Here is a 27639-nt window from a genome sequence, read left to right on the forward strand (position 1 = left end):
ATGTTAGATAAAAAAGACAGTTTGAATTTTAGCACCCTGTTCTTAAAAAATTATTCACATTTCTAGTGCTTATGACTGCAGAAGAAGTTAAATCCTTTAGACTGTTTTAAGACAAAGTTGGTCATATAGTGCTTGAAACAAGCCATTATAGTTTGTGTATTTTCAGGTACTTTTTTGATTCCACTGTCCTACGTAAAACTGGAGTCTGATAGTAATATATGTTTCACGGGAAGAATAAGAATAAGGAAGAATAAGATTTTATGATGGAATTGCCTCAAACTGCAGGTGTGGCTGAAGTCACCACTGTTTCTGAGTCTGCTCTTATTAAATGTGGTAAGTTGTCTGAAGAAATTTTCTGTAGCCTAAAGAAAGATTGTTGCTGTGTTTTAGTATATATTTTTCCCCTTTTCTCCTCTATTTTATGAAATGCTTCTTAAAAAAAGAAACCGAAAAATAAGTCCAAAAATAGGCAATTAAATTTACACTTGAATCTAACCCTTTAGAGGTTAACAAAAGGTGAACTGAGACCTCTTATTATGAAATGATAAGCTATACAATAACATTTTGATAACAATGGAAGGGAAACAACTTTTTTTGTAAAACCTTTTTCTTTTTTCTCCTTTCTTTGCACCTCATAAAAAAAAAAAAAAAATGATAAATAAGTGCAATTGCATATATACTTGAATCTAACCCTGAAAAGGTTAACAAGGGGTTGCCTCATCACCTTTTCTGAGACTTCACTTATAAAAAATGATAAGCTATTCAATAAAATTTTTGGTAATAATAAAGGGAAATTGCTTTTGGTAAATTCTTCTCTCTTTTTTCTCCTCTATTTTGTAAAGTATACCTCATTAAAAAATCATATACATTTATATCTAACCGTTAAGAGGTTTTCAGCTTTCTTGAGACTTCTCTTTTTAAAAAAAGATCAGATATCGAATAAGTAACAATAAAAAGAAAACTGCTTCGCTCTATTAAGTACTTTTTATCTTTTTTCTCTTCTGTTTTACAAAGTGTTTCTAAAAAAACATCCAATTAAAAAGACACCTTGTTCTAACCTTTAAGAGGTTAAAAATTTTGATTAGATGTTTTTGGGCAAAGGGCAGTGAAAAGGGCCATGGGAGATGCATCGTTTCCATATAATCATTTTGTTTTTGGTTTCCCCGAATGACTGCTATAAAACTCTCCATTGGTCAAAAAACAGGATAAGTTAAAAATGTATTAATTGTAATTTACCAATGATTTAAAACTAAACATATTGCCATAAAACCTTTTCACAAATAGACATGTTCAAATTTTGGCTTTCTTCAATTCTTCTCTTGGAGAAGAACAGCCTTTGGACACAGGGTCAAAATGTTCTCTGGATTGAACTCCTCTGTCTTGAGAAAATTTTCCCTGTTGTTTCTAAGTGTGCTTCTTTGTTTGTTACCCTTATGCTATATGTGGAATCTTGAAAATTTGCTGATTCTCATTGGGATTATATTTTTATTTATTTCAATGAGCTGTTGGTTCATAATACAAGTTTGAATAAATATTTAGGCATTGCAGAGAGGAGGAGATGAGGGCCACAATTGCAGCAGTTGAAACTATTAAATAGAAAAAATATATGTAAGATTAAAATTCTCTAAGGTTGCTGTTTTATGTTAGAATATTTCCAGGAGTTCAACTAGACAGTAATATTAAAAGAAAAAAGCTGATGTCCTGATAATACTAGTAAATTTTCAAAACAACATTTTATATATTTGAAAGCAATTTAGGTCTAGTTGTAAGTTGGTTTTAAATGAATTAATAATCTTTGTCAAATTAAGCAAGTAATTAATTTGGTAGAAGTATCTTTGGCATATACTGTTTCATTTTAGTTGGATATTTGAGGCTGAAGGATTTTTGTTCTGGAAATTTTTCTTATATTCCTTTAATTTCAGACTACTGGTAGAATATGCTTGTCCTATTTGGTATTGCTGCCCGACTTCAGACCAGAAGGATTGCCTGATAGGTATCCAATACTGAGGTCTTAGTGTCCAAATCTCCCACAAGTCCCTTGTCACTCCCTTTTAAAACAATTTTCACTTATAACTCTTTCAACACGCCTCAATGAATTGTGTTTTAAATTGGTGTCGGTATTTTGGATATTCCATGACTTTGTGAAATCCCCCCCCCCCCCCCTGAGCATATCCCTTTGTGCCAAAGGCCCCTGTGACATGTAGCTCAACCCATACCAAAAATTCAGCTAGTACCAGCATGGTGTATGTGGTACACGAGAAGTTTTGTTCCCTAATTTGTCAAGATTTTTAATTCTGCAACCACTTGTCAGTAATTGTATATCTTTATTATTAGCTCATTATTTTGTTTGTTAGTTTGACTGTTTAGTTTGAATCTGTGATGTTTCAAATCAATGTGTATGATGATGGCTATGGCTGTGATTTTCATATGTCTTGTCATGTGTGGTGCTCTTTTATGACATTAAATAAAAAAAAAATTTTTAGCTGAAAGTAAGGAGCGACATTAAAACTTAAAACGAACAGAAATTAATCCGTATATGAAATGAGTTGTCCCCTCCGCAATCCCTCGCTCTTTCCGCTAAAGCTTTTAATTGTTTTAAAAAGTAGAATTGTGGCAAAGAGTCAAACTTTAGCGTAAAGAGCGAGGGATTGCGGAGGGGACAACTCGTTTCATATACGGATTAATTTCTGTTCGTTTTAAGTTTTAATGTCGCTCCTTACTTTCAGCTAAAAAAATTATTTTTTTTTATTTAATTTCTGAACGTTTTTGAACTAATGCATGTTTGGTTTTGGCTCTCCGCACTTAAATTATTAGAATGAAATTTGTATATTAATTCTTTTTTTGGCTAAATGGCTTTCTTTTAGTTTTGATCAGACGATATTGAGAAATAAGGGGTGGAGAAGGAGGCCTAGTTGCCTTCTAATTTTTCGGTTACTTAAAAAGGCACCTAGAACTTTTAATTTTTAACAAACGTTTTTATTAGTAAAAAATATACGTAACTTAAGAATTAACTTATGTAACAAACTTTCATAACCTTATATTTTTATTATGTATACGAGGGGGTTTGTACCCTCGTTAATACCTTGCTCTTTACAATAAATCCTAAGTTTTGTCCCAATTCTTTAAGAATGACCCCTGAATCAGAAATGCCGTAGAATAAATAGTTGAAATTACTAAAAATACTTTAGTATAAAGAGCAAGGTATTTATCTCCTCCTAAATACCTCGCTCTTTATGCTAAAGTATTTTTAGAACCCTTCATATGCGTAATAATCGCTGTTCGTTTTAAGTTTCATTGCTACTTCTTCCTTTCATTTGAAAAAACGTTTTCATGTTTATTTTTCATTGTTTTTTATAATAATGCTAGAGAATCCTGCGCCCTTATCATTGAATTTTCCTTCCCCCATGACAGATTCCTCCAAGGAAAGATCCTCCAACATAGCCCCCTCTCCTCATCCCCACCCCCAAACAAAATAAAATCCCCCTGAAAACGTCTGCACACTTCCCAATAACCATTACTATATGTAAACACTGGTCAAAGTTTGTAACTTGCAGCCCCTCCCCCAGGGATTGTGGGGAGTAAGTCATCCCCAAAGACATAGTTTTATGGTTTTCGACTATGCTGAACAAAATGGCTATCTCAAAATTTTGATCCGTTGACTTTGGGGAAAAAATGAGCCTGGGAGGGGGCCTAGATGGCCTCCAATTTTTTCGGTCACTTAAAAAGGGCACTAGAACTTTTCATTTCCGTTAGAATGAGCCCTCTTGCGACATTCTAGGACCACTTGGTCGATACAATGACCCCTGGGGAAAAAAAAACAAAAAAAAACAAACAAACAAATAAACACGCACCCGTGATTTGTCTTCTGGCAAAAAATACAAAATTCCACATTTTTGTAGATAGGAGCTTGAAACTTCTACAGTAGGGTTCTCTGATACGCTGAATCTGATGGTGTCATTTTCGTTAAGATCCTACGACTTTTAGGGGGTGTTTCCCCCTATTTTCCTAAATAAGGCAAATTTTCTCAGGCTCGTAACTTTTGATGGGTAAGACTAAACTTGATGAAACTTATATATTTAAAATCAGCATTAAAATGCGATTCTTTTGATGTAGCTATTGATATCAAAATTCAATTTTTTAGAGTTTTGGTTACTATTGAGCCGTGTCGCTCCTTACTATAGTTCGTTACCACGAACTGTTTGATGAACTGCTGCTGATTGGCATGACTGTGTAAGACGTTTGGAAATAAAATCGTTTTATTATTATTTATTATTATTATAATTTAACTTACTGTAGAGTATGTTTCCCAGAAAGTGGCAAATTAGCCATTACTAGTTGAAAAGAAGATGTTCATTATTTTTTAACAAATTGTATTTATATATTTTATGTATTAATATTAAAAATTAGTACTAAAGTATATATATATATATATATATATATATATATATATATATATATATATATATATATATATATATATATATATAAATTAATATTTACAAATGATATATATTTTCGATAGTGACAATTTTTTTTTTTTGCTTGCAAGAGTAAATAAAGAGACAATATATTGAGCAGGTGCATAAATCATTTTCTCTACACTCAGGATAAGCCATACACTACATCTTTAAATTATTTACAGAGTACTTGTTATTATTAGCTGTGCAATAAATTGTTTCTTTAGTATTATATAACACTAGTGTTTTAAGCTTTGAAACTATAAATTGCAGTAATTTTGCAAACATTTCAAGTAAAAGTAGAGTTGAAGCAAAACTGCAAAACAGCTTGCTGTTTTGGATTTGATTGGGCAAGTGTTACTTCTTTAAGTTTTTAAAAACTTTTTCTGCAATTCTAGTGTGGAATTTTTTTCATAGCCCTTACAATCTCCCCACTTAGAAACAAAATAGGAAAAATATTCTATTTTTAAGTGTTTCATTAGTGAAGCAGGCGCAGCAGCTTTAAGAGATGTTAGATAAAAAAACCAGTTTGAATTTTAGCACCCTGTTCTTAAAAAATTATTCACATTTCTAGTGCTTATGACTGCAGAAGAAGTTAAATCCTTTAGACTGTTTTAAGACAAAGTTGGCCATATAGTGCTTGAAACAAGCCATTATAGTTTGTGTATTTTCAGGTACTTTTTTGATTCCACTGTCCTACGTAAAACTGGAGTCTGATAGTAATATATGTTTCACGGGAAGAATAAGAATAAGGAAGAATAAGATTTTATGATGGAATTGCCTCAAACTGCAGGTGTGGCTGAAGTCACCACTGTTTCTGAGTCTGCTCTTATTAAATGTGGTAAGTTGTCTGAAGAAAATTTCTGTAGCCTAAAGAAAGATTGTTGCTGTGTTTTAGTATATATTTTCCCCCTTCTCTCCTCTATTTTATGAAATGCTTCTTAAAAAAAGAAACCGAAAAATAAGTCCAAAAATAGGCAATTAAATTTACACTTGAATCTAACCCTTTAGAGGTTAACAAAAGGTGAACTGAGACCTCTTATTATGAAATGATAAGCTATACAATAACATTTTGATAACAATGGAAGGGAAACAGCTTTTTTTGTAAAACCTTTTTCTTTTTTCTCCTTTCTTTGCACCTCATAAAAAAAAAAAAAATGATAAATAAGTGCAATTGCATATATACTTGAATCTAACCCTGAAAAGGTTAACAAGGGGTTGCCTCATCACCTTTTCTGAGACTTCACTTATAAAAAATGATAAGCTATTCAATAAAATTTTTGGTAATAATAAAGGGAAATTGCTTTTGGTAAATTCTTCTCTCTTTTTTCTCCTCTATTTTGTAAAGTATACCTCATTAAAAAATCATATACATTTATATCTAACCGTTAAGAGGTTTTCAGCTTTCTTGAGACTTCTCTTTTTAAAAAAAGATCAGATATCGAATAAGTAACAATAAAAAGAAAACTGCTTCGCTCTATTAAGTACTTTTTATCTTTTTTCTCCTGTTTTACAAAGTGTTTCTAAAAAAACATCCAATTAAAAAGACACCTTGTTCTAACCTTTAAGAGGTTAAAAAAGGGTTAGCCTATCACCTTTTCTAACGCTTCTCTTATTAAAAATGATAAGCTATCCAATAAAACCTTTGATAACAATAAAAGGAAATCTACTTTTCTTTATTAAATACTCTTCTCTTTTTTCTCCTCTGTTTTATAAAGCCAGAGTCTAAATCTTAAGAGTTCAGGGGGATAAAAGTGGTTGTTTTGTAATGTAGAAAATTGATTTATAAGCTTTTTTTTTGGGTAGGCATCTATTCCTTGGTCAGAAGAATTTTGGACTAAGAAATGATACAAACGAAAATTACCACCAAAGTGCAGATTGCTGTGGGGTTGTCGTAGTATTTATCTCAGGAACCAGCTCCTGTTTTTGTCTCTAATCAGTCTATGCTTAAAGATTGCTACCGGGAACTGTTTGATTTAACTGTTTTTCAAAAAATTTTCTGAAAATATACTAGAAAATAGGGTATCTGAATGACACACAGAAAAAAATATAGTTTCCACAAAATAAGGAACATTCAGGCATGTAGTGACATTGTTTTCATTTAAACTTCATATCCTTTGGAAGAATTTTCGACCCCCCCCCCCCTTTGTTCAACCTAAAATCCTGAGAAATGGTCTTGTCTATTTGCCCTGCCAAAGATAGTTAGGCTAATTATCGATTCTCTCATTTCTCTGCTTTTAAGAGTTATTGTTAATTCTCGTGACTAGGCTATTATATTATCTTAGGCAGCGCAATGTGGGACGGCGTATCTTTTTGGGGGATTTTGTTTGGTTTTTCTTAGACCAGGGAACTTCGTATCAAAGGAGTTGTAGGAATTTTGAAAAGGGCTCATACGATTGGAAAATAAAAGAGTCAGTGCTCTTTTTAATAGTTGAAAGTGATTGGAGGGCAACTAACCCTCCTCCCACGTCCACCGTTCCCCAAACACATCCAATAAAAATTTTAAGATAGCCATTTTGTTCAATGTAATTGAAAGGCCTTGCAGTCATTTCTTTGAGGATGACAATGCCACGCAGTCCTCAGGGCAGAGGTTGTAAGTTAGGCCCTGGGGTCATATACCGTTTATATAGAAAAGGTGATCGTATAAACTTTGGAAGGGGCTCATTGGGCTGATAGTCAGAATTTCTAGTGCCCTTTGTCTGATTCAGAGTGATCGTAGGGTGGATACCCCCTCTCACACCTCGTATTTTCCGAAAATGCATCTGATAGAAATTTGTTATTGTGGCCATTTATTATTGTAGAAACTTCGAAAAGGGCTCATTCGATTGGGAATTGAAAGGGCTTGTGTCCTTTTTAATAGTTGAATGTGCTTGGAGGGCAACTAACCCCCCTCCCACGCCCACCACTCCCCAAACACATCCAATAAAAACTTTGAGATAGCCATTTTGTTCAACATAATTGAAAGACCCAGAAATTATTTCTTTGAGGGTGACATTCCCCCCCCCCTCACACACACAGCCTTCAGGGCAAGGGTTGTAAGCTATGACCTGGGCCCATATAAGTTTATATAGAAAGGGTGATCGTATAAACTTTGGAGGGGGCTCACTGGATTGCTAATAAGAAGTTCTAGTAGACATTTTAAGATTCATGGTGACCAGAGAGTGCATACCACCCCCTCCCAAACATCGTACTTTCCCGAAACGCATCTGATAGGAATTTTGAGATGACTATCTGTTGTCTTAGAAACATTGAAAGAGACTCAGTCGATTGGAAATTGAAAGGACTAGTGCCCTTTTTATTATTCAAAAGTGATTTGAGGGCAACAAGCCCCCCCCCACACGCTCATCAATTCCCAAAACACATCTAATCAAAACTTTGTGATAGCCATTTTGTTCAGCGTATTTGAAGGGTCTGGGAATTTTGTCTTTGAGGATGACAACCTCAAAGATGATGCCAGCGCAAGGGTTTTAAGTTATGCCCCTCAGAGCATATAAGGTTTATATGGAAAGGGTGGTGGTAAAAAATCGGGAATGGGCTCATTGCATTTGAAATCAGATGGTCTAGTGCCATTTTTATGAGTCAAAGTGATCCGACAGCAGCTAACCCCTCCCCCTCGGCGTATTTTCTGAAAATATATCTGATAGAAATTTTGGGATAGTCATTTGTTCAGAAATAGACCGAAGATCATGTAATAAGGCCTTTGGGGTTGACAGAGTCCTCCAGAGTCTGGAGGCAAGGATTACAAGTTATGTCCCTGGGGAATATAAGGTTTTTATAAAAGGGGTGGTCGTTTGAACTTAAGAAAAGGCTCATTTGATTGGAAACATATAGTTCTGGTTCCCTTCTAAGAGTCGAACATTATGGACAGCAACTAGCCCCCCTCCTCCCTGACATCCTTTTTTCCCGAAATGCTTTCAATTGAAATTGTCAGATAGCCATTTATGTTACTTATAGTCCAAAAATCATATAATAATGTCTTTAGATCGGATACAGTTCCCCAGAGACAATGGACAAAGGTTGTAAGCTATGCCACGGGGCATATAATTTTTTTTTTAGAATTGTTGGTTGTATGTTTTGAGTTGGATGGAGCTCGTTTGATTGGAAGTTGGAAGTTATAGTGCCCTTTGTAAGAGTCAAAAATGAATGGAGGACAATCAGACCCCCCCCCAAGCCTATTCCCCAAAATATATCCAATCAAAATTTTGATCTAAATCCAAGCATGTTATGTGTATAAGGACATTCAAAAGTGTGTAACACAGGAATAACTGAGTACATTAATTTGGAAAATTTAGGAAATGATAGGGGTATGATCAAAAAGACACTATTTGCATGCTACCAATGCTACTACAACTACCACCACTACTACTACCAGACTGCTCCCTTTACAGTATTGAGGGGAAATACGAATTAATTCAAAAGATGCTATGTGCATGCATATTGTCAAAATAGCTTATCTCAAAAATTGATTTGGTTATTAAGTTGGAACTTCCAGAGAATGCTTAAAGAGGAAGATTGTCTCACCAAAAGGCAATATGCGCATACTACTGCTAATACTATTTTCAACGAAGATGAACATAATCACAACACATCGTCTGTATGCAGGTTGTCAAAAGGGTGTAACAGCAATATATTAGGAACAGTATGGTGAGGGAAGTTGAAAATAACAGAGCTTGTTGTGAGGGATGTTGGATTAACCAAAAAAAAAATTATTTGCTTCTATGGTACATCTGGTATACCATCCTTGTATGGTATACCAGACAAATACATTAATTTCATTAGTGGTATTTACTAGGATAACGTTGCTGGGGTTAAGGTAGGGAATGAAGTCAGCTGCTGGTTTCGAATTAAATCAGGAGTTAAGCAGGGTTATGTTTTATTGCTCTTTGTATGGATTATTTTGATGGTTTTTTCCTTAGGAAGCACATGAAAGGCAATAGGAGACCAAGGAATCATATGAAGAGGAAAAACTCTTCTGGACTTAGATTATGCTCACGATTTAAGCATACTAGGTGAAAGTGTAAGCAATATGAAGGAACTTTAACAGGTTTTGTGAGTTCAGGGTGATAGAATAGGTTGAAAATAAATGTAAAGAAGACTAAGTCACTAAGGCTAGGAATAAGTGAAAATGAAAAGGTAACGTTTGGCAACGAAATGATTGATCAGGTAGACAACTTCACTTACCTTGGTAGTATTATTCGTAAAGATGGTGGGAGCAGTGGAGATGTTAAAAGTAGAAAAGCCAAGACTTAGGGTGTTTTTCACGCTTAAAAAAAGTTTGGAAGGAAGATAGGTGTGCAAACCAAGGTTAGAATATTGGAAGCTGCAGTGATGACAGTTGTCAAGCACGGCTCTGAAGCATGGGCGCTCCAGAAAGCAGATTTGCTAGATATTTTCCAGAGAAATTGCCTACGGATTATTTTGGGTACCCGGGTGACTGCCGTGGTTCAATATACTTTTAATACTAACACCACAGTTACTGTAACTAATGACGCTTTATTTGAAATCTTTTTTATATATATAAAAAATTATCAAAACTTTAAGGAATAAACATCAGTATATGTCAATTAAACTGACTATATGCGTTTTTTTTTGCTTTTTTTTCAGTAAAGCGCAAATTAAGTGTCTTGTCTTGGCATGAGTAATCATATCTACTCATGTTAATTTTGACTAGACTATATATTGTAATTTCTGTTCATTTTGAGTTTCATTGATTATTTGATAGTGGTTTGTGGTAGTTTTACGCTTGGAAGATTATTTGACTTTATTTCCGCTCATTTTTGGCTAAATACTTTTTTTTTGAAAATCTCATTTTTTGGAAAACGTTTTTTAAATTAATATCAGCTATGGGATTTGTTTAACCATGACTGTTTAATGTGATTTATATCCCTTTTGTATGTTTTACGTGTTTTATATATTTATTTTTTGTTCTAGAAGTGGAAGATGCTTTAGCATGTAATGATGAGGAGTTCTTTGATGTTCCAATCTTGTTGTCCCCTAAATGCGAAGATGATCCTTTGGCTAATTTTTTGGGCATTTCAGGACCAAGTAAACTTGAATTGGACACTGGGGAATCCTTAGTCGCATGTTCTGACAATGAAGGTAAACCTTAAGCTTTAGGTTTTTGCAGAATCAAATACATTGAATACTGTGTATATTTGAAAAATTAGGGTAAGCTGACTAAAACCTAGGACGTTGGTACAGTTCTCTCAATATGGAAAACTTCTCTTTTTTTTATCCAAATTTTAACTTGAAAGAGGTTTATTATAATTTATTTTTATATAAACATTTGAAATATTGTGTTAGTGTTTCATTCAAAATTGATTTGCAAATACATTTATTATTTTCGTGATTTGACGATGAAAGAGTATAGTTTTAAAGTAAGCAGAAAACGAGTTTTTTTTAGAAGAAGAAGAAGATTGGGCTTTTATGATCTGAGCTGACACTGGACATAGACCTACACCAAACCAAAGAAAACCTCAAAAGTCTTGGGATATTTTGCTGTGTTAATAAATTCAATATATACCTATTGTTCTTGGTATTGAAGGAAACAAAAAAGCAGACAAGTTAGCAGAGCAAGGAGTGAAAAGCCAAATGGAACAAGTGGAGCCTGTAACTTTAAGGGTTATAGATAGATTACGACTGAACCCACTACCTAAATTAAGGCCACCAAACTTATCCCCCTTTCCCACCCGGATGTCATCAGTATGGTTTCATTTTCTGTGTAATAAACAAAGCTAACCTCAATCACCATTCTTTTTCATGTAAAATAAATCAGTCAAATTGAGAAGTTCCCAAATGCCCATTTCGCAGGTACTTAAGGACACAGAAAAAACCCCTGAGTTGGGCCGTCACCTTTGGGGGGGGGGAAGATGCCCCCCTCCAGTTTTTTGGTCTCGGTGAAAAGAAGAAGTCGGTAAAATCATGGTATTTCGCGCCATGATTTTTCCAATGCCGCTAAAATTCTTTGCTCAATTCAATAAAGACCACGAAAATACTGACATATCATCTACGGAAGTTTCTAGCTTGGTCAGAAAATGCAGCAGTTTTATCAACTCCTGCCGTGATTTTACAGATGGTGCCACGATTTTCCATTTGGTTAGATAAACATTATTAAAATAGTGACATGACATTTACCGAAACCTGAATTTTGGTCTGTAAATGCAGCGGTTTTACCGACTCGTGTCGTGATTTTAAGCATTGTATTCTAAACAAAGATTATGCTAATCTTGACAAAAACAGTCGGTAAAAATGACCAGAAAGTCGGTAAAATCTCTTTGTCCTCCCCCAAAACATTTTGGCTAGTAGCGACTATGCCCCTGAGCACATATTATTAATTTAAAATATTGGAAAGAAAACAAGACATTCTAGTCAATTCGAAAACTAAATTGGGACTGAAATCAAACCCATTAACTGATGTAAAAGCTTTATCCCAATCTTCAAAAAAAAAATTTATGCGTGCTTTTAGCCTGTTAAAGAATCTAAACCAGCAACTCTACTTCGATGTTGCCACATCTTTCGCCTAATTAGCTGATCTATCATCCTTAAAGGATAAATTTATCCGAAAAGGAAAATTGTCCTTTTCGGCTAACTGCCTAAGGCTAGACGGTAATCCTTCCCCAATTTTTCAGAAGTTTTAGTCGGTAGTAACTTGGTCCTGAATGGCCAAAATCCTAGATTACTGCCACACAATGGCAGAAAACAAGACTTTTCTTTGGCAAAACCAATTTCGTCTCTTTAAAATGGCTTATTTAGATATCTCTGATTTAGGATATCTCTCTTCGTTTCCCTAGAAGGATTTCTGCGTTTCCCTTCGTAGAATATCTCTCTAAATTCGAGGTATCTCGAATTTAGGATATCTCTCTTCGTTTCCTTGGGCCGTTCAGTGAATTTCCATGTTTCGTCCGATATCCATTCCTCCTTCTTCCTTTTCTTATATCCAAGACTTGCCGGGGCGATATCAAGGTAGGTATTCTTGATTATCAACCATATATCTTCGACAACATCTTTGTTAGTTTCATCTGTTAGATTCGAGGCCTCAAATCTGTTTTTCAGAGGAATACAGAAATCTTTTTCTACGTCTCAATTTTTCGGTTTGTTGGTGTTAAACTGCCTATAGGTACTGGTCACTTTCTTCTTTTGAGCTTTCAGCGCAATTTGTATTTCAGCCATCATCAATATACGGTCTCAATTAACGTCACCTCCGCGAAAACCACGTACGTCAAATAAGCTGCTTCTCCAACTTTTTGAAATTAGAAAGTGGTCAATTTGGTTTTTGTCCGACCATCTGGGGATACCCAAGAGTATTTGTGGATTGTCTTATCCTCAAACAGTGTGCCATCTACGATCAGGTTGTTGCTCAGCCCTTAGTCTTCAAGGAGCACTCTGTTTTCTATCTGATTACTCCTATACCATGTGGACCCATGGCTTCTGGGCTATACAGACGGTCTGCTTCAATTTTGGCATTGAGGTCATCCACAACCCAGAGAATATCATGTCTGGGAACATCTTTGATAATCGTCTGTAATATTTCATAGAATTTTGTCTTTTTCATCTTTGTGGGCTTCATTTGTGAGAGCAGAACTGGTGGTGAGGATCAAATCCTATTTTGGTGGTTTCTTTTGCAGTCGGAAATCGAGTCCAGGGGTATGCAGGGGTTATCGTCAAGGAGGTTGAAGTGTCCGAGGCTATTATTATTTTTCAGTTGTAGCTAGTTTTCCCCAGAGGTGGTCCTACTGAGTCCAGGTACGGGTTGCAAACCCTCAGCCCAACCCTCTTCCTTTTTCCAAGCTTGGGACTGGCTACTATGCACACACTCGTGTACACAATAAAGGGAGTACATGATGTATTACAATGAAATAAGGGTTCACCGTGGAATAAAAAAAATTAAAGGAAGCTTTAAAATGAATCAACTAAAAGAAAAAATAAAGAAAATAAGATTCTTGTGTTACATCAGAATGAATGAGGGTTTGGAAGATTTCATCCTTTTTTGGCTAAAAATTAAAGCTCTTAGTTTTTTCGAGCCTATAGGGCTATAGAGTAAAGAACGAGCCCCAGTTACAACTGACGTCATCGTATATCTATCTATAAATATACTAGCTGTTGGGGTGGCGCTTCGTGCCACCCCAACACCTAGTTGGTGGGGGCGCTTCATATATATATATATATATATATATATATATATATATATATATATATATATATATATATATATATATATACTAGCTGTTGGGGTGGCGCGAAGCGCCACCCCAACACCTAGTTGGTGGGGGTGCTTCGCGCCCCCCGCGCCACCCCAACAGCTAGTATGTGGGGGCGCTTCATATATATATATATATATATATATATATATATATATATATATATATATATATATATATATATATATATATATATACTAGCTGTTGGGGTGGCGCTTCGCGCCACCCCAACACCTAGTTGGTGGGGGTGCTTCGCGCCCCCCCCCCAAGCCCCCCTGCGTGCGTAAGTCGTTACGCGCCATATTAGTTACGCGCCATTGTAGTTGTGTCCCTGTGTCCCACCGGTGAATATAGATATATATATATATATATATATATATATATATATATATATATATATATATATGTATATATGTATATATATATATATATATATATATATATATATATATATATATATATACGACATTACGTTTTTTTTTTAACTACGTAAAACTTGCGAATATACAACATTCTTTGCTGTCCCATTGTCTGTGCATATAAATAGATTTTCAGGTTTGCCGACTCTTGAACATGCAACATATAATGGTCCATGGGAAAACAATCCATATTCAGATCTATACCTCATGATTCTAATGATTGCCCTTGATCTTTGTTGATGGTGATTGCTAATCGACCATTCCCTGTGTCGCCATCGTCATTTATATATCCCCCTGTGCCCCCCGGCGTCCCCTTTGTAGTTTTGTCCCTGTGTCCCGGTCGTCATTTATATTCCCTGTGTCCCGGTGTCCCAGTCTGTGATTTCTCTTTGAGTGTCCCAGGCGTCATTTATATTCCTTGTGTCCCGGTCGTCATTTATATCCCCCTGTGCCCCCCGGCGTCCCCGTTGTAGTTGTGTCCCTGTGTCCCGGTCGTCATTTATATTCCCTGTGTCCCGGTCGTCATTTGTATCCCGGTGTCCCGGTCTGTATATACATTCGTTTTTTAGTTTTGTTTTTCTCCTTTATTTTTTTCCTTTTTTCTTTTTTTTCTTTTTTAGTTTATTTAGCTAGTATATATATATATATATATATATATATATATATATATATATAGGTAGATAGATAAAAATAAGGTGTTTGTCCGTTGACTGACGTCATGTTTGTGTGTCGACTGACGCCATGTTTGTCGACTAACGTTATTATAAGGATTGAGCATTATGCCGTCATGAAATTGTTTGTCGACTGACGAAATTACAAACCGGGACACAAATGATGACCGGGACACTCAAAGAGAAATTACAGACTGGGACACCGGGACACAAATAACGACCGGGACACAGGGAATATAAAGGACGACCGGGACACAGGGATATAACTACAACGGGGACGCCGGGGGGCACAGGGGGGATATATAAATGACAACCGGGACACAGGGATTGTTTGATTAGCAATCACCATCAACAAAGCTCAAGGGCAATCATGATAATAATGAGGTATAGATCTGAATACGGATTGTTTTTCCCATGGACAATTTTATGTTGCATGTTCAAGAGTCGGTAAACCTGACAATCTATTTATATGCACAGACAATGGGACAGCGAAGAATGTTGTATATTCGCAAGTTTTACAAACATATATATATATCTATCTGTATTCACAGGTGGGACACAGGGACACAACTACAATGGTGCGTAACTAATATGGCACGAAAAAAGCTAAAAAAAGAAAAAAAACACCGGGACACAAATGACGACCGGGACACAGGGAATATAAATGACGACAGGGACACAACTACAACGAAGACTTCGGAAGGGGGGGGGCACAGGGGGATCAAGAGTAGTGCCATCTGCATGCCCCAACCCAAACAAATAAAAAAAAAAGCACCGAGCAGGTTCTTTTCATCAGGTTTTGGGGAAAACCCCATCTTTTCGTTCTAGGCATTGTAAGATTCTGATAGAGAGAGAGAGAACCGAGTTCGACTATTTGGAGGAGCTGGTTCCTGTAGTAGTGGCTTGTATTGGCTAGGACGGATTTTCCTAATTGCAGAATCAGGTGTTCAAGTCGGACTTAAAGTGAAAATAAATTCAATTTCACAAGGGCTTGATCATAGGGTATGTCGTGGTTTTGGAGTATACTCCTTGTTGCTCTTCTCTGGACGGACTCGTATGTCGCGTAATAGGTACGCCGTGCCGATAGTAGGTGGATCCCACACTGGGGGCACGCGTACTCGAGCAACGGGCGAACAAAACACATGTAGGCGTGGGAAAAGACATATCTGGAAAACGACAAGGATGCAAAACATATAATTTTATAATGTGTACAAATGATGGCTGACTTTTGAATAAATTTGAAAAACTGAGACTGATTGCATCTGGAAAGAAACCGAATATAATCTGCATCACAGGAATATAGTTATTGGAAGTAGAGACTGCTAGACCAGGACACAATAGAGCAGCAACAAACCTAATGGAACCTGGAAGAGGATGAGAAAATGTGTGTAGAATGCAGTGCTGGATATCAATTCAAGTTTTTTTGAATTTAATCATCAGTTACGTAGTAAGGACCATATGCTCATGGACATCCTTGGTACCTTTAACTTCGCAGAAACTGGATGGAATGGAAACAAATCAGTAGACCTGTAAACATTCAGAATGTCATTTTGACCTTGGGTTTTTTTTCAAAACGTCAACAACAACAAAGTGAAATAAAATCACCATATGAGTCATCACAATTCAGATACCCATCTATACCAGCTAGATAAAAAAAAATAAACACATAATCATTTACCTTCTTTTATAAACAATTTTATCTATTCTCCTTAAATGACTACTCCAATCTTTGAAGGAGTGTTTTGACTTGTATATTTAGTTTTAAGTATATACTTGTACGACCCTTTATTAAAGTTCTAAATAGTTTGGCCTTTATTTTAGTGTTTTAAGATGAACAGAGGAGGTGGTCTGTCATATAATGCACAGCTTTAATTAGATGAAGATAGGCAGTAAAGTGGTCATCTTTTGCTCACCAAAATCCAAAATGTAAATTCATACTTTTGCCCTTCTCATGCATACTGTCATGCATCATTCAATCATACAAATCCCCTAAAAAACAGCAAAATTTAAAAACCATCCCGCTTCGCTAAAAAGAAAACCGAAAAAACAAAAACAGACAGCCAAAAAAAGTAATGATATCAATTTCTTCGCCTCAGTGCCGTAGCAAGACTCGAAAACAATCTTTTTAACAGTAAAAAGAAGTAAATATTTTGCTTTTCAGACCCGTGGTGACAGCACAATCCTGAAATATCATTTCCAAAGCCTAAGGAAGTTAGGATTTTAAATTTTCCCTCCTTGTTATTAGGAACTGAAGATTTCGCCTCCCAGTTGGCTTTTATGATAATGTGGACAGATTTCCTTGATAAACCTAAATTTAATTAAATACTTTTTGGCGTTATGCGTCATTTGTAAAATCTAACACAGACTGCACAAAGTAATTGAAACTTTGTTTAAAACTTGTTTGCAAAAAGAAATAGGTAATAATGAATTAAAAACTTCATAAAAACAACTATTAAAAACCAGTCATAAAAAAATAACTTTCGTACCAACCCAAACAAGAGCAAGCGGTCCCAACCACAAATCCGCTATGTTACGGGGGTTTCTCCCCTGGATCCGCCACTGCGTAGTTAATGTGTTTTCATCTGTCGACTTTATCTCGGTTGTACGTGGACACTTTAACAAATATAATGAGCCAAATAGAATCTGTATGTTTTCTGAAGCCAGGTTTGTAATGTCAACTTATATTGAATATACTTATAGTGGGTGTTGTATATATACTTATATATATATATATATATATATATATATATATATATATATATATATATATATATATATATATATATATATATCATGAAAAGAGAAATCACCAATGAACAGAAAAAACACATAAAAAAAAAGAGAGAGAGAAGGAGAAAAGGAAGACTGTTTTCCTAAATTAGTGACTAATATAGACCAGCACTTGAATGAGGCCTTAACCCTACTCATCCATACAATCACATAGGTCAAACAGCATAGCCTTACACAATCAACCATAAAGAATAATCCATGGACAGGCAGTCATGTCGTCAATAAGTATAAGTCGTCATTTACCAAACAATAGAAACAATAAAGACAAATAATTCAGAGGCAACAACCCAACACAAGGGCTCATCAGGAGAATACACTTGTCTATAGGGTTTCGCCACATTAAATTCTCTACCCAGCCAAGTGGTGTGGCTACCACAGAATATCTATGGCATCCCCGTGTCAGGTATAACCTCCAAAATACATGCCTATGAAAGAAAAAAAAAAAAAAAAACAGCAAATGTAAAACAACCAAGTAACACCAAAACAAGCTTATCCTGTTAATATATCCCTCTTTTTAGCAACAATAGGTAAACTAAATATGATAAATTTTACCAAATCACAAATATTAACACATTGCAAAAAACCTGAATGAACTAAACAATTATAGAATTCATCTTTACCATGTGGCTATTTTTTAAAAAAATCCGCTCTATTAGAAACACAATTCAAAATAAATGGCGCTGCAACATCATTTCTCGAACCTCCGAAATTAGTTGAAAATTTCTTTAAGTATTTCCAGATAATTCTTTCGATATTTATTTAAAAGTTCGTTATAATGGAAACTAAATTTTTTAAATTGCCAAGTTAATTTATTTGCAGAAAAACCTCTTGATATCAATTTTTGGCTTAAGATTTTACATCTATTTTTAAAATCAATATAATTACTACAAATCTTTGCATAACGAAGTAACTGTGAGAAAAACGCTGAATATGTGATATTTGAGTGTATATTACTTTCAGGGAATGGGAAACTAATCACTTCAAAATCAAAAATCATCCGTTTTATTATACATTTTAAAACTTAATTTATTATTATCACAAATATTAATATTTAAATCTAAGAAATGATCTTTATGACCAGCGCCATGACTAGGTTCAAGAGTAAGCTCTGATGGATATATATTTTTAGAAATATCAATGAAATCCTTACAATTTAAGACCAAAATATCATCTAAATATCTTTTATTATTTGACAAAACAAGTTTTAAATTATTTGGATTATTCTTATCCATCATATATTTATATTCTAGTTGACTTAAAAACAAGTCAGCTATAAATGGGCTGGCATTCCCCCCCCCCCCCCCCCTCATGGGAATTCCCGCGATTTGCTTGTACAAATCACCACCAAATCTTATATAAGTATTGTATAAAACAAATTCTAATAACTCAAAAATCATATCCAAGCTGTAACATCTCAAGTTAACTGTAGTATTAAAGCAATTTGTCCATTTAGCTTTTTTATTATAAGTGTCAATTTTTAAGAACCTTTTACTAGATAAGAGGAAAGATTTCTTGATAACAGTTTTTAAATTATCTAACACTACATTAAGTGATAAATTAGTATACATTGTCGCAAAATCGAAAGACTCAATTCTTTTAGCTGAAACCATTGTTAAAGAATCCTCACCTGCAGTGAATTATTAACACTCCAATATGGATTAAAATTCGAAATTTTTTTAATACCAGAACAATAGGTTTTAAGTTTATTTACAATTTCCTTTAAAATTAAAGACAGGTCAGTAGCAGCAATGCGGGTTGGACATTTAGCTGCTCCAGCAATAAACCGTGGTTTAGGGGGATTCTTATGAAATTTTACAGTCCAATATAGGAAAGGGAACTTTTTATCATTGTCATTTATTTTAATATTAAAATTTTTAAAAAGTATTTCTTCAGTCTTTTCAATTAAATTCTCATCCTCTAAATTTACCTTTTCGTAAACATTAGTTGTGGATAACTCCCTTTTTAAAATATCACAATACAACTTCTGACAAATTATGACAAAATTATTATTAGCTTTATCCACTGGCACAATTACAAATTCATTCTGTAGATTAGCAATTGCTTGTTTAATCTTCGCATTGTAAAATAATGATTTAGTGTTACTATTTTTTAAGTTAGAATATATTTTATTTCTTATTCTACTAATAATTAAATTCTTCCAACTTTGAAAACTCTCTTTATTTTTATTCTCTTTCTTACACCACTTATCAATAAATAAATCAAAATCATGTTCCAAGCCATCAAGAACACTCGATGGTTTCAGATGATGAGAAAGACGGAAATTAGCCCCTTTATTCATTATAATTTGAAGATCATCGTGCTTTATTATTGACAAGTCCCCTGTTATAACATGTTTGTAAGTAGGATTTACAAATGGGCCAAGTTGCTTACAATTACAAACCGGTTTCCAATTTATATCACTATCTAATCTTTTTAGTATTAAATTATAATTAAAAATAATTTGCCCAATAGTTTTTGAAAATTTATTTACTCAGGAAGGAAGGATGGGGTACATAGACAGGGAGTAGGGCTCATGATGAATAAGGAAGCTGCTAAGTCTTGTTTAGGCTGGGAAGGTATTAATAATAGAATACTAATTGCTCATTTTATGACTAAAAAGTTTAGGGTATCAGTTATAGTAGTATATGCCCCCATTGAACCAACTGATGGAGATACTAGTGACTCAGATGAATTTTACTTACAGTTACAGTAGCAAAAAGACAGGGTACCAGGTAGAAATATGGTGTTTTTGCTAGGAGATTTTAATGCCCAGGTTTGTAGAAATAGGGATAGATGGTATCCTAGCCTAGGTAATTTTGGTGTAGGAAAAGAAAACAGTAATGGCTATAGGCTTTTGCAATTTTGTAGGTATAACAACCTAGTTATAACCAATACAAGACAGCCTAGTTATAACCAATGATGGTAAGACAGCAAACCTTATTGATTATGTTATTGTAAACAGAAGACTAGCAGGATCAATACAAGATACTAGGGTGTATAGGAGTGCCGTTATTGATGTTAAAAGTAAAGATCACCATCTAGTAGTGTCTAAGGTTAATTTAAAGCTGAAATTTCGGAAGGGTAACTCCCTCTCGGAAAGTTATGATGTTGGTAGACTTCAGGATGAAAATTTGAGAAAAAAATTCCAGGAACAGTTTAAAATTGAGGGTTTAAAATTTGACAATGTGGAAGATGGATGGAATAATTTCAGAAAAACAATTTGTGAAGTTGCTGATGGTGTCCTAGGGAAGAGTGCTAAGACAGCAACTAGGAATATTAGTGAAAAAGCTTTAGGTTTAATAGAGAGTAGAAGGGGTTTGTATAAGAATTATCTGAGCGATAGGTCGTATGAAAACAAAAGGAATGTAAAGAAAGTGGAGAAAGCATTAAAATATGAACTAAGGAGATGTGAAATGGAGGCGATGGATAAAATTGCTGAGGATCTGGAAGATGCGACTAGACGGCATAATAGTAAAATATTATACTGGCATGTTAATAAATTGAAAGGGAGTAGCCGATCCGGACTAGTCCCAGTTAAAGATAGAAATGGGGCCACAATTAGTGATAAGGAAAAAGTTAAAGAAAGATGGGTGGAACATTTTGAGAATGTGCTAAACCGAGATACAGTTGCAGGAAAAGATATAGATGAAAATGAAAAAGTTTGTGATACCTTGGATGTGAAGGAAGATTTGTTTAGTGAGGAAGAATTAGCGACAGTACTAGAAGGATTAAAAAATAATAAGGCCCCAGGTGCTGATAGTATGATTAATGAGTTCCTTAAATATGGTGGCTCTGAGGTTAGGAATAAGCTACTGAAGATTATGAACATGATTTTTGAAAAAGGGGAAGTACCCAATGATTTTAGGAAAACCTTAATTAAACCACTGTATAAGAAAGGTGACAAGAGTGAATGTCGGAATTATCGAGGCATTAGTCTGGTCTCTGTAGGTAGCCAATTACTGAGTAATATGATACTTTTTAGACTGAGACATGCTGTAGACAAAGTTTTAAGGGAAGAACAATGCGGTTTTAGAAAAGGTAGAGGATGTGTCGATCATGTTTTCACTCTTAGGTTAATAATTGAGAAGTCCCTTCGTTGTCAAACACCTTTGGTCCTTAGTTTTATCGATTATGAGCAAGCTTTCGATTCTGTTGATAGAACAGCGTTAACAAAGGTCTTATCGTTATATGGTATACCAGAAAAATACATTAAAGTGATTTGCGCTATGTACGAGAATAATACTGCTGCGGTTAAGGTAGGAAATGAGGTTAGCAACTGGTTTTGTATTAAATCAGGAGTTAAGCAGGGTTGTGTTCTATCCCCCTTTATATGGATCATTTTGATGGACTTCGTCTTAAGGAGCACAGGAAAGGCAATTGGAGACCATGGAATCAAATGGGGAGGAAGAACGCTCCTGGACTTAGATTATGCTGATGATTTAAGCATATTAGATGAAAGTGTGAGCAAAATGAATGAATTTTTAGAGGTTTTACGAGTTCAGGGTGCTAAAATAGGCTTGAAAATTAATGTTAAGAAGACTAAGTTACTAAGGTTAGGAATAAGTGAAGATGAACAGGTGACCTTAGGTAACGAAAAGATTGATCAGGTTGGGAGCTTCAGTTACCTTGGTAGTATTATTAGTAAAGATGGTGGGAGCAGTGAAGATGTTAAAAGTAGAATAGCTAAAGCTCAGGGTGTTTTTTCACAGTTAAAAAAAGTTTGGAAGAATAGAAAGATAAGCCTACAAACCAAGATTAGAATATTGGAAGCTACAGTGATGACAGTGGTCAAATATGGCTCTGAAGCATGGACACTCCGAAAAGCAGATGAAAATTTACTAGATGTTTTCCAGAGAAATTGCCTACGGATTGTTCTGGGTACCCGGCTGACTGACCGTATTTCAAACAGTAGGTTGTACGAAAAGTGCGGTTCAATCCCGCTTTCTGGGGCTATAATGAAAGAAAGGTTGAGATGGCTAGGCCACGTTCTACGGATGAAGGATGACAGATTACCGAAGATTGTCCTTTTTGGCCAACCGTCTGGGGCTACACGGAAAGCAGGTCGTTCTTGTCTGGGTTGGGAGGATGTCATAAATAAGGATTTAAAGGAAATGGGAACTTCCTGGGAGGGTGTAAAGAGGGAGGCTTTAAATAGATTAGGTTGGAGGAGGAGCGTGCGTAGCTGTGTTGGCCTCAGGCTGCTTGGTGCTGCAGTGAGTTATTAGTAGTAGTAGTAGTAGTTATTACCAATCTTATCAAACTTTTTCTTTTTTGAATTAAATTTCGTTTTAGTTAGAATGCAAATTGTATCACATATTACTTTAAAATTATATTCAAGAGCTGTATTATTCTTAACAATCCAGAAAAGTTTATAATGCTGTAATCCCAATTTATTTATTCTTTTGTATATTTGTATTCAAGAAAAAAACAATTTTTATTACAGAGATGATCCATTCAAGGGAACTGAAAAGCCATCAAAGAATAAATAAACTAAAAAAGCAACATACTTGTGGTATATGTCAGAAAAACCTTTCTTCATCATATAATTTGAAGTTACACCAAAGATCACACACAGGTGAGAGACCGTTTAAATGCGATTTGTGCAAGAAATGTTTTGCTCAATTAAGCACTTTGAGTACGCATCTAAGAGTACACACGGGCGAGAAACCCTTTAGATGTGATACATGTAAGAAATGCTTTTCCCGATTAGGCTGTTTGAATGTTCATCAAAGAGTGCATACTGGTGGAAACCTGTTTAAATGTGATACGTGCAATGGAACATTTTCTACATCAAGTTGTTTGAACAGGCACCGAAGAGTACATACTGGTGAAAGACCATTCAAATGTAATGTATGTGATAAATGTTTTTCTACATCAGACCATTTGAATATTCACCAAAGGGTACATACAGGTGTGAAGCCGTTTCAATGTGATGTATGTAAGAAATGCTTTTCTCAATCAAGCCAGTTGAATATGCATCAAAGACTACATACAGGTGAAAAACTGTTTAAATGCTATACATGTAACAAATGCTTTTTCAATTTAGGCAATTTGACTTGTCATCAAAGAGTGCATACTGGTGAAAAACCATTTAAATGTTATACATGTAAGAAATGCTTTACTACATCAAGCGGTTTGAAAGTGCATCAAAGAGTACATACAGGCGAGAAACCGTATAAATGTGATATGTGCAACAGAACATTCTGTTCATCAAGTCATTTGGAGAGGCACCGAAGAATGCATACAGGTGAAAAACCGTTTCAATGTCAAATATGTAAGAAATGCTTTTCCCGATCAACCAGTTTGAAGGATCATAAAATAGTGCATACAGGTGAAAAACTGTTTAAATGTGATATTTGCAACAGAACATTTTCTTTTAAAACAGGCCTAAATCGTCACCTTAAAACCCACCCTAAAAAGAAATCTGACAATTCTTAGTTAAAAATCTTTTTTTTTTCTCAAAACATTTGCCTAAGCTGAAGACAACTTGAGAATTTCGATGTATTTCTGTTTCGATGTATTTCTTTTGTACACTGTTTTTTTTTTTTTTTTTTAGAAAAATAATATAAAATAGAGCAATGTTATAATAAAACCGGTTATACTTGGTCGTCGTTAATGCCTTAGTGTACGAATTTTATTTTTCATGATGCTGAATGTGATAAATCAATTAGGATATAATTTAGCTCGCTATATTTATGAGGCCTATAGTAACTATCTAACAAAAATATTATAGATTACGACAGGGTTACCCTAAAACCGATGATAGTTAATCGTCGATAAACTCTTACTAATATATTTTTCCTTCTCAAGTCGTGTAGGAGTTCGGGAGGGAGGGAATCCTTGAAACGCTTACTTTTCGAATACGTTTTGTTAAGAAATGTTTTATCTATTTCGTTTATACAAACAAATCATAAAAGACAATTCTACAAATTATCTGTGTCCGATTAGACGTCGTTGCCCTTGTCGGTTACTGCTTCTAGGTCTTCGAAGTTGGCATTGCGGTATCAGAAAGTGAAAGTTACCACTGGCTTATGGACAGGAAAATTGATAACTCTAGTACTGATTCGAATCCTACGTTAAAACCTCGTCACAAGTGCCATATGAGCTCTTGGCTCTTGTTTTCTCTCTAGAGCCCGGTTTTAGCAAGACATTGCAAGACAGCTGACATTGTTTGCGTTGAGGCACTATCCAGCTATTTAAGTTCCTCTATTAATTTTTCCAAACATTGGGATTAGAAATTGGTACATTCTGCTTTTAGACACCTTTTAAATTTTATGTTTAGCGAAAGTGCCACTGCTCCACTGATTTAGATCCCGGGATACCCGACCTGATTACCAAGAAAACCCATTTAGTTTTACCTTTTACTACCGATTTAGTGTTAGATGTAGTATCATACTTTCTGGATGTTAATCAAGTGCTATCCAGAATTTTGGTTTGGGTGGATTCTTTTCGGGTAGGGGGGACGAAAATTTTAAAAACGCAACTTTCAATTTTCAATGGTAATATATGAAGTAATTCAATGTATTTAAACGAATGTATGCAATATATTTGTCGATAAAAGAATCCTATTGTAAAGGTTATAATGGCTTTAGTTATGTAGAAGATCTAAAGTCTCACAGAATTTCCATCCACCAAACAATAATACTCGTTTTCATTCAATCGAAATTCTTTAGAAGTAATATTAAGAGGGAGTTCGCCAAAATTACTATTCATCGCCAATTTTTTTAAGTAGGCCTATATTCAAATTTTATCCAAAATTGAAATTACAAATTTGAACGTAGGACGGTACTAATCAACGTACAATTATTGATTTGCACACTTTACAAGCAACTAACCAGGGATTTAAGGGACCGGTACCTCAAATTCTATCTTGGTTAGCCCTGGGTATGATTTGGAAAACAGTCAGAAACTAAATAAAAAAAGACCATTTCAACTGAAAGTAAGGAACAGATTGGGAACTTATTTGAAAAGAATGTTCTTTGTATGAAGAGGGCTGTCTGCTCCTTAGCTCCCTACTCTTTACTGAGAAGTTTTTCCGGATTCTTAAGAAAATATACAATTGGAAACAAAAAAGATTTTTCAAAGCAATAAAAAACTTTTGCTTAGTGAACAAAGTGTTGAGAAGGGGTAGACCCCCTAATATTAAGAGTATTTTCAAGTTCTAAATTTGCTCCTTACTTTAGTTGAGAAACTTTATTTATTTTTTAATTAGAATTCTTGAAACAGAAAGTTTTACGAACACAATACTTTTGGTAGCGCAGAAAAAACTATCGATATTTCAATGATCTATATTTAGATTTTGATGTATAGTCAACCAGTTAGTGGTAACGAACTGTAGTTAAGGAGCAACCCGCCTCAATAGTAACCGAAACTCTAAACAAGAACTAAGAGCTCATATGGCACTTGTGACGAGGCGAGAAGAGCTAAGAGCCAAGAGATCATATGGTATGAGCTCTAACAAAATTCTATGAATCAATAGATTGATTTAAAAAGGAAAATAAGAGGCTTAATGCCGGTCAAGATTTAAAATAAGAGCTCTGAATCGCAAAGTCCTTCTAGATATCAAAATTCGTTAAGATCCGATCACCCACTCGTAAGTTATAAATCCCTAATTTTTTCTAATTTTTCCTCTCCCTTTTGCCCCCCAGATGGTCGAATCTGGGAAAACGACTTTATCAAGTCAAATTGTGCAGCTCCCTGACACGCCTACCAATTTTCATCGCCCTAGCACGTCCAGAAGCACCGAACTCGCCAAATCACTGAACCCCTCCCCCCAACTCCCCCAAAGAGAGCGAATCCAGTACGATTCTGTCAATCACGTACCAAGGACATTTGTTTATTCTATCCACCAAGCTTCATCCTGATTCCTCCACTCCAAGTGTTTTTCCAAGATTTCCCCCTCCAACTCCCCCCAATGTCAAAAGTTCTGGTTCGGATTTGAAATAAGAGCTCTGAGACATGAATTCCTTCTAAAAATCAAATTTCATGACGATCCGATCATCTACTCGTTAAGATAATAATACCCCAATTTTCATGTTTTCCAAGAATTCCGGTTTCCCCCTCTAACTCCCCCGAATGTCACAGGATCGGGTCGGAATTTGAAATTACAAACTTTAAAGCACAAGATCCTTCTAAATATCAAATTTCATTAAGATCTGGTCACCCTTTCGTAAGTTACAAATACCTCAATTTTCAAATTACCCCCCCCCCCATTCCACAAAAGAGAGCAGATCCGGTCCAGTTATGTCAGTCACGTATCTTAGACAGGTTTCTATTCTTCCCATCCAGTTTCATCCTGATCTCACCGCTTTAAGTATTTTCTAAGATTTCCGGTCCCCCTACTGCCCCCCCCCCAATTACGCTTGATCCATTTGAGATTTAAAATAAGAAAGCTGAGTTACATGGTCCTTCTAAATATGAAGTTTCATGAAGATCCGATTACTCCTTCGTAAGTTAAAAATACGTCATTTTTTCTTATTTTCAGAATTAACCCCCCCCCCCCCCCAATGGAGCGGATCCGTTCCAATTATGTAAATCACGTATGCAAGACTTCTGCTTATTTTTCCAACCAAGTTTCATCCCAATCCCTCCAATCTAAGCGTTTTCCATCATTTTATGTTTCAGCACCCCAAACTTCCCCAAATGTCACCAGATCCGGTCAGAATTTAAAATAAGAGCTTTGAGACACGATATCCTTCTAAATATCAAATTTCATTTAGATCCAATCACCCGTTCGTAAGTTAAAATACCTCATTTTTTTTCTAATTTTTTCAGAATTAACCCCTCCCCCCCAACTACTCCAAAGAGAGCGGATCCGTTCTGGTTATGTCAATCATGTATCTAGGACTCGTGTTTTTTTCCCACCAAGTTTCATCTTGATCCCTCCACTCTAAGTGTTTCCCAAGTTTTAGGTTTCCCCCTCCCAACTCCCCCCCAATGTCACCAGATCCGGTCGAGTTTAAAATAAGAGCTCTGAGCCACGATATCCTTCTAAATATCAAATTTCATTGAGATCCGATCACCCGTTCGTAAGTTAAATACCTCATTTTTTTTAATTTTGCAGAAATACCCCCCCCCCCCCAACTACCCCAAAGAGAGCGAATCA

General features: G+C 35.2%; 1 protein-coding gene across 13 annotated transcripts in view; it reads left to right on the forward strand.

The window, feature by feature from the left end:
- Nucleotides 1-27639, forward strand: part of LOC136027597 (zinc finger protein 239-like) — a 132306-nt gene that overhangs the window by 13477 nt on the left and 91190 nt on the right. For 6 of the 13 annotated variants that reach the window (XM_065704992.1, XM_065704989.1, XM_065704990.1 and 3 more), the window contains 4 exons: nucleotides 167-333; nucleotides 5132-5298; nucleotides 10389-10556; nucleotides 22978-24139. In XM_065704992.1, the coding sequence (XP_065561064.1) occupies nucleotides 5226-5298; nucleotides 10389-10556; nucleotides 22978-23972 (1236 nt within the window). In that variant the 5' untranslated portion in view covers nucleotides 167-333; nucleotides 5132-5225 and the 3' untranslated portion in view covers nucleotides 23973-24139. Of the gene's footprint in view, nucleotides 1-166; nucleotides 334-1277; nucleotides 2307-5131; nucleotides 5299-10388; nucleotides 10557-22977; nucleotides 24140-27639 lie in introns of those variants that run through there. The other 7 variants (XM_065704999.1, XM_065705000.1, XM_065705001.1 and 4 more) reach the window with 6 other exon arrangements.

This window comes from Artemia franciscana, chromosome 5, assembly GCF_032884065.1.
Source record: "Artemia franciscana chromosome 5, ASM3288406v1, whole genome shotgun sequence".
In the NCBI taxonomy this organism is placed as follows: Eukaryota; Metazoa; Arthropoda; class Branchiopoda; order Anostraca; family Artemiidae; genus Artemia; species Artemia franciscana.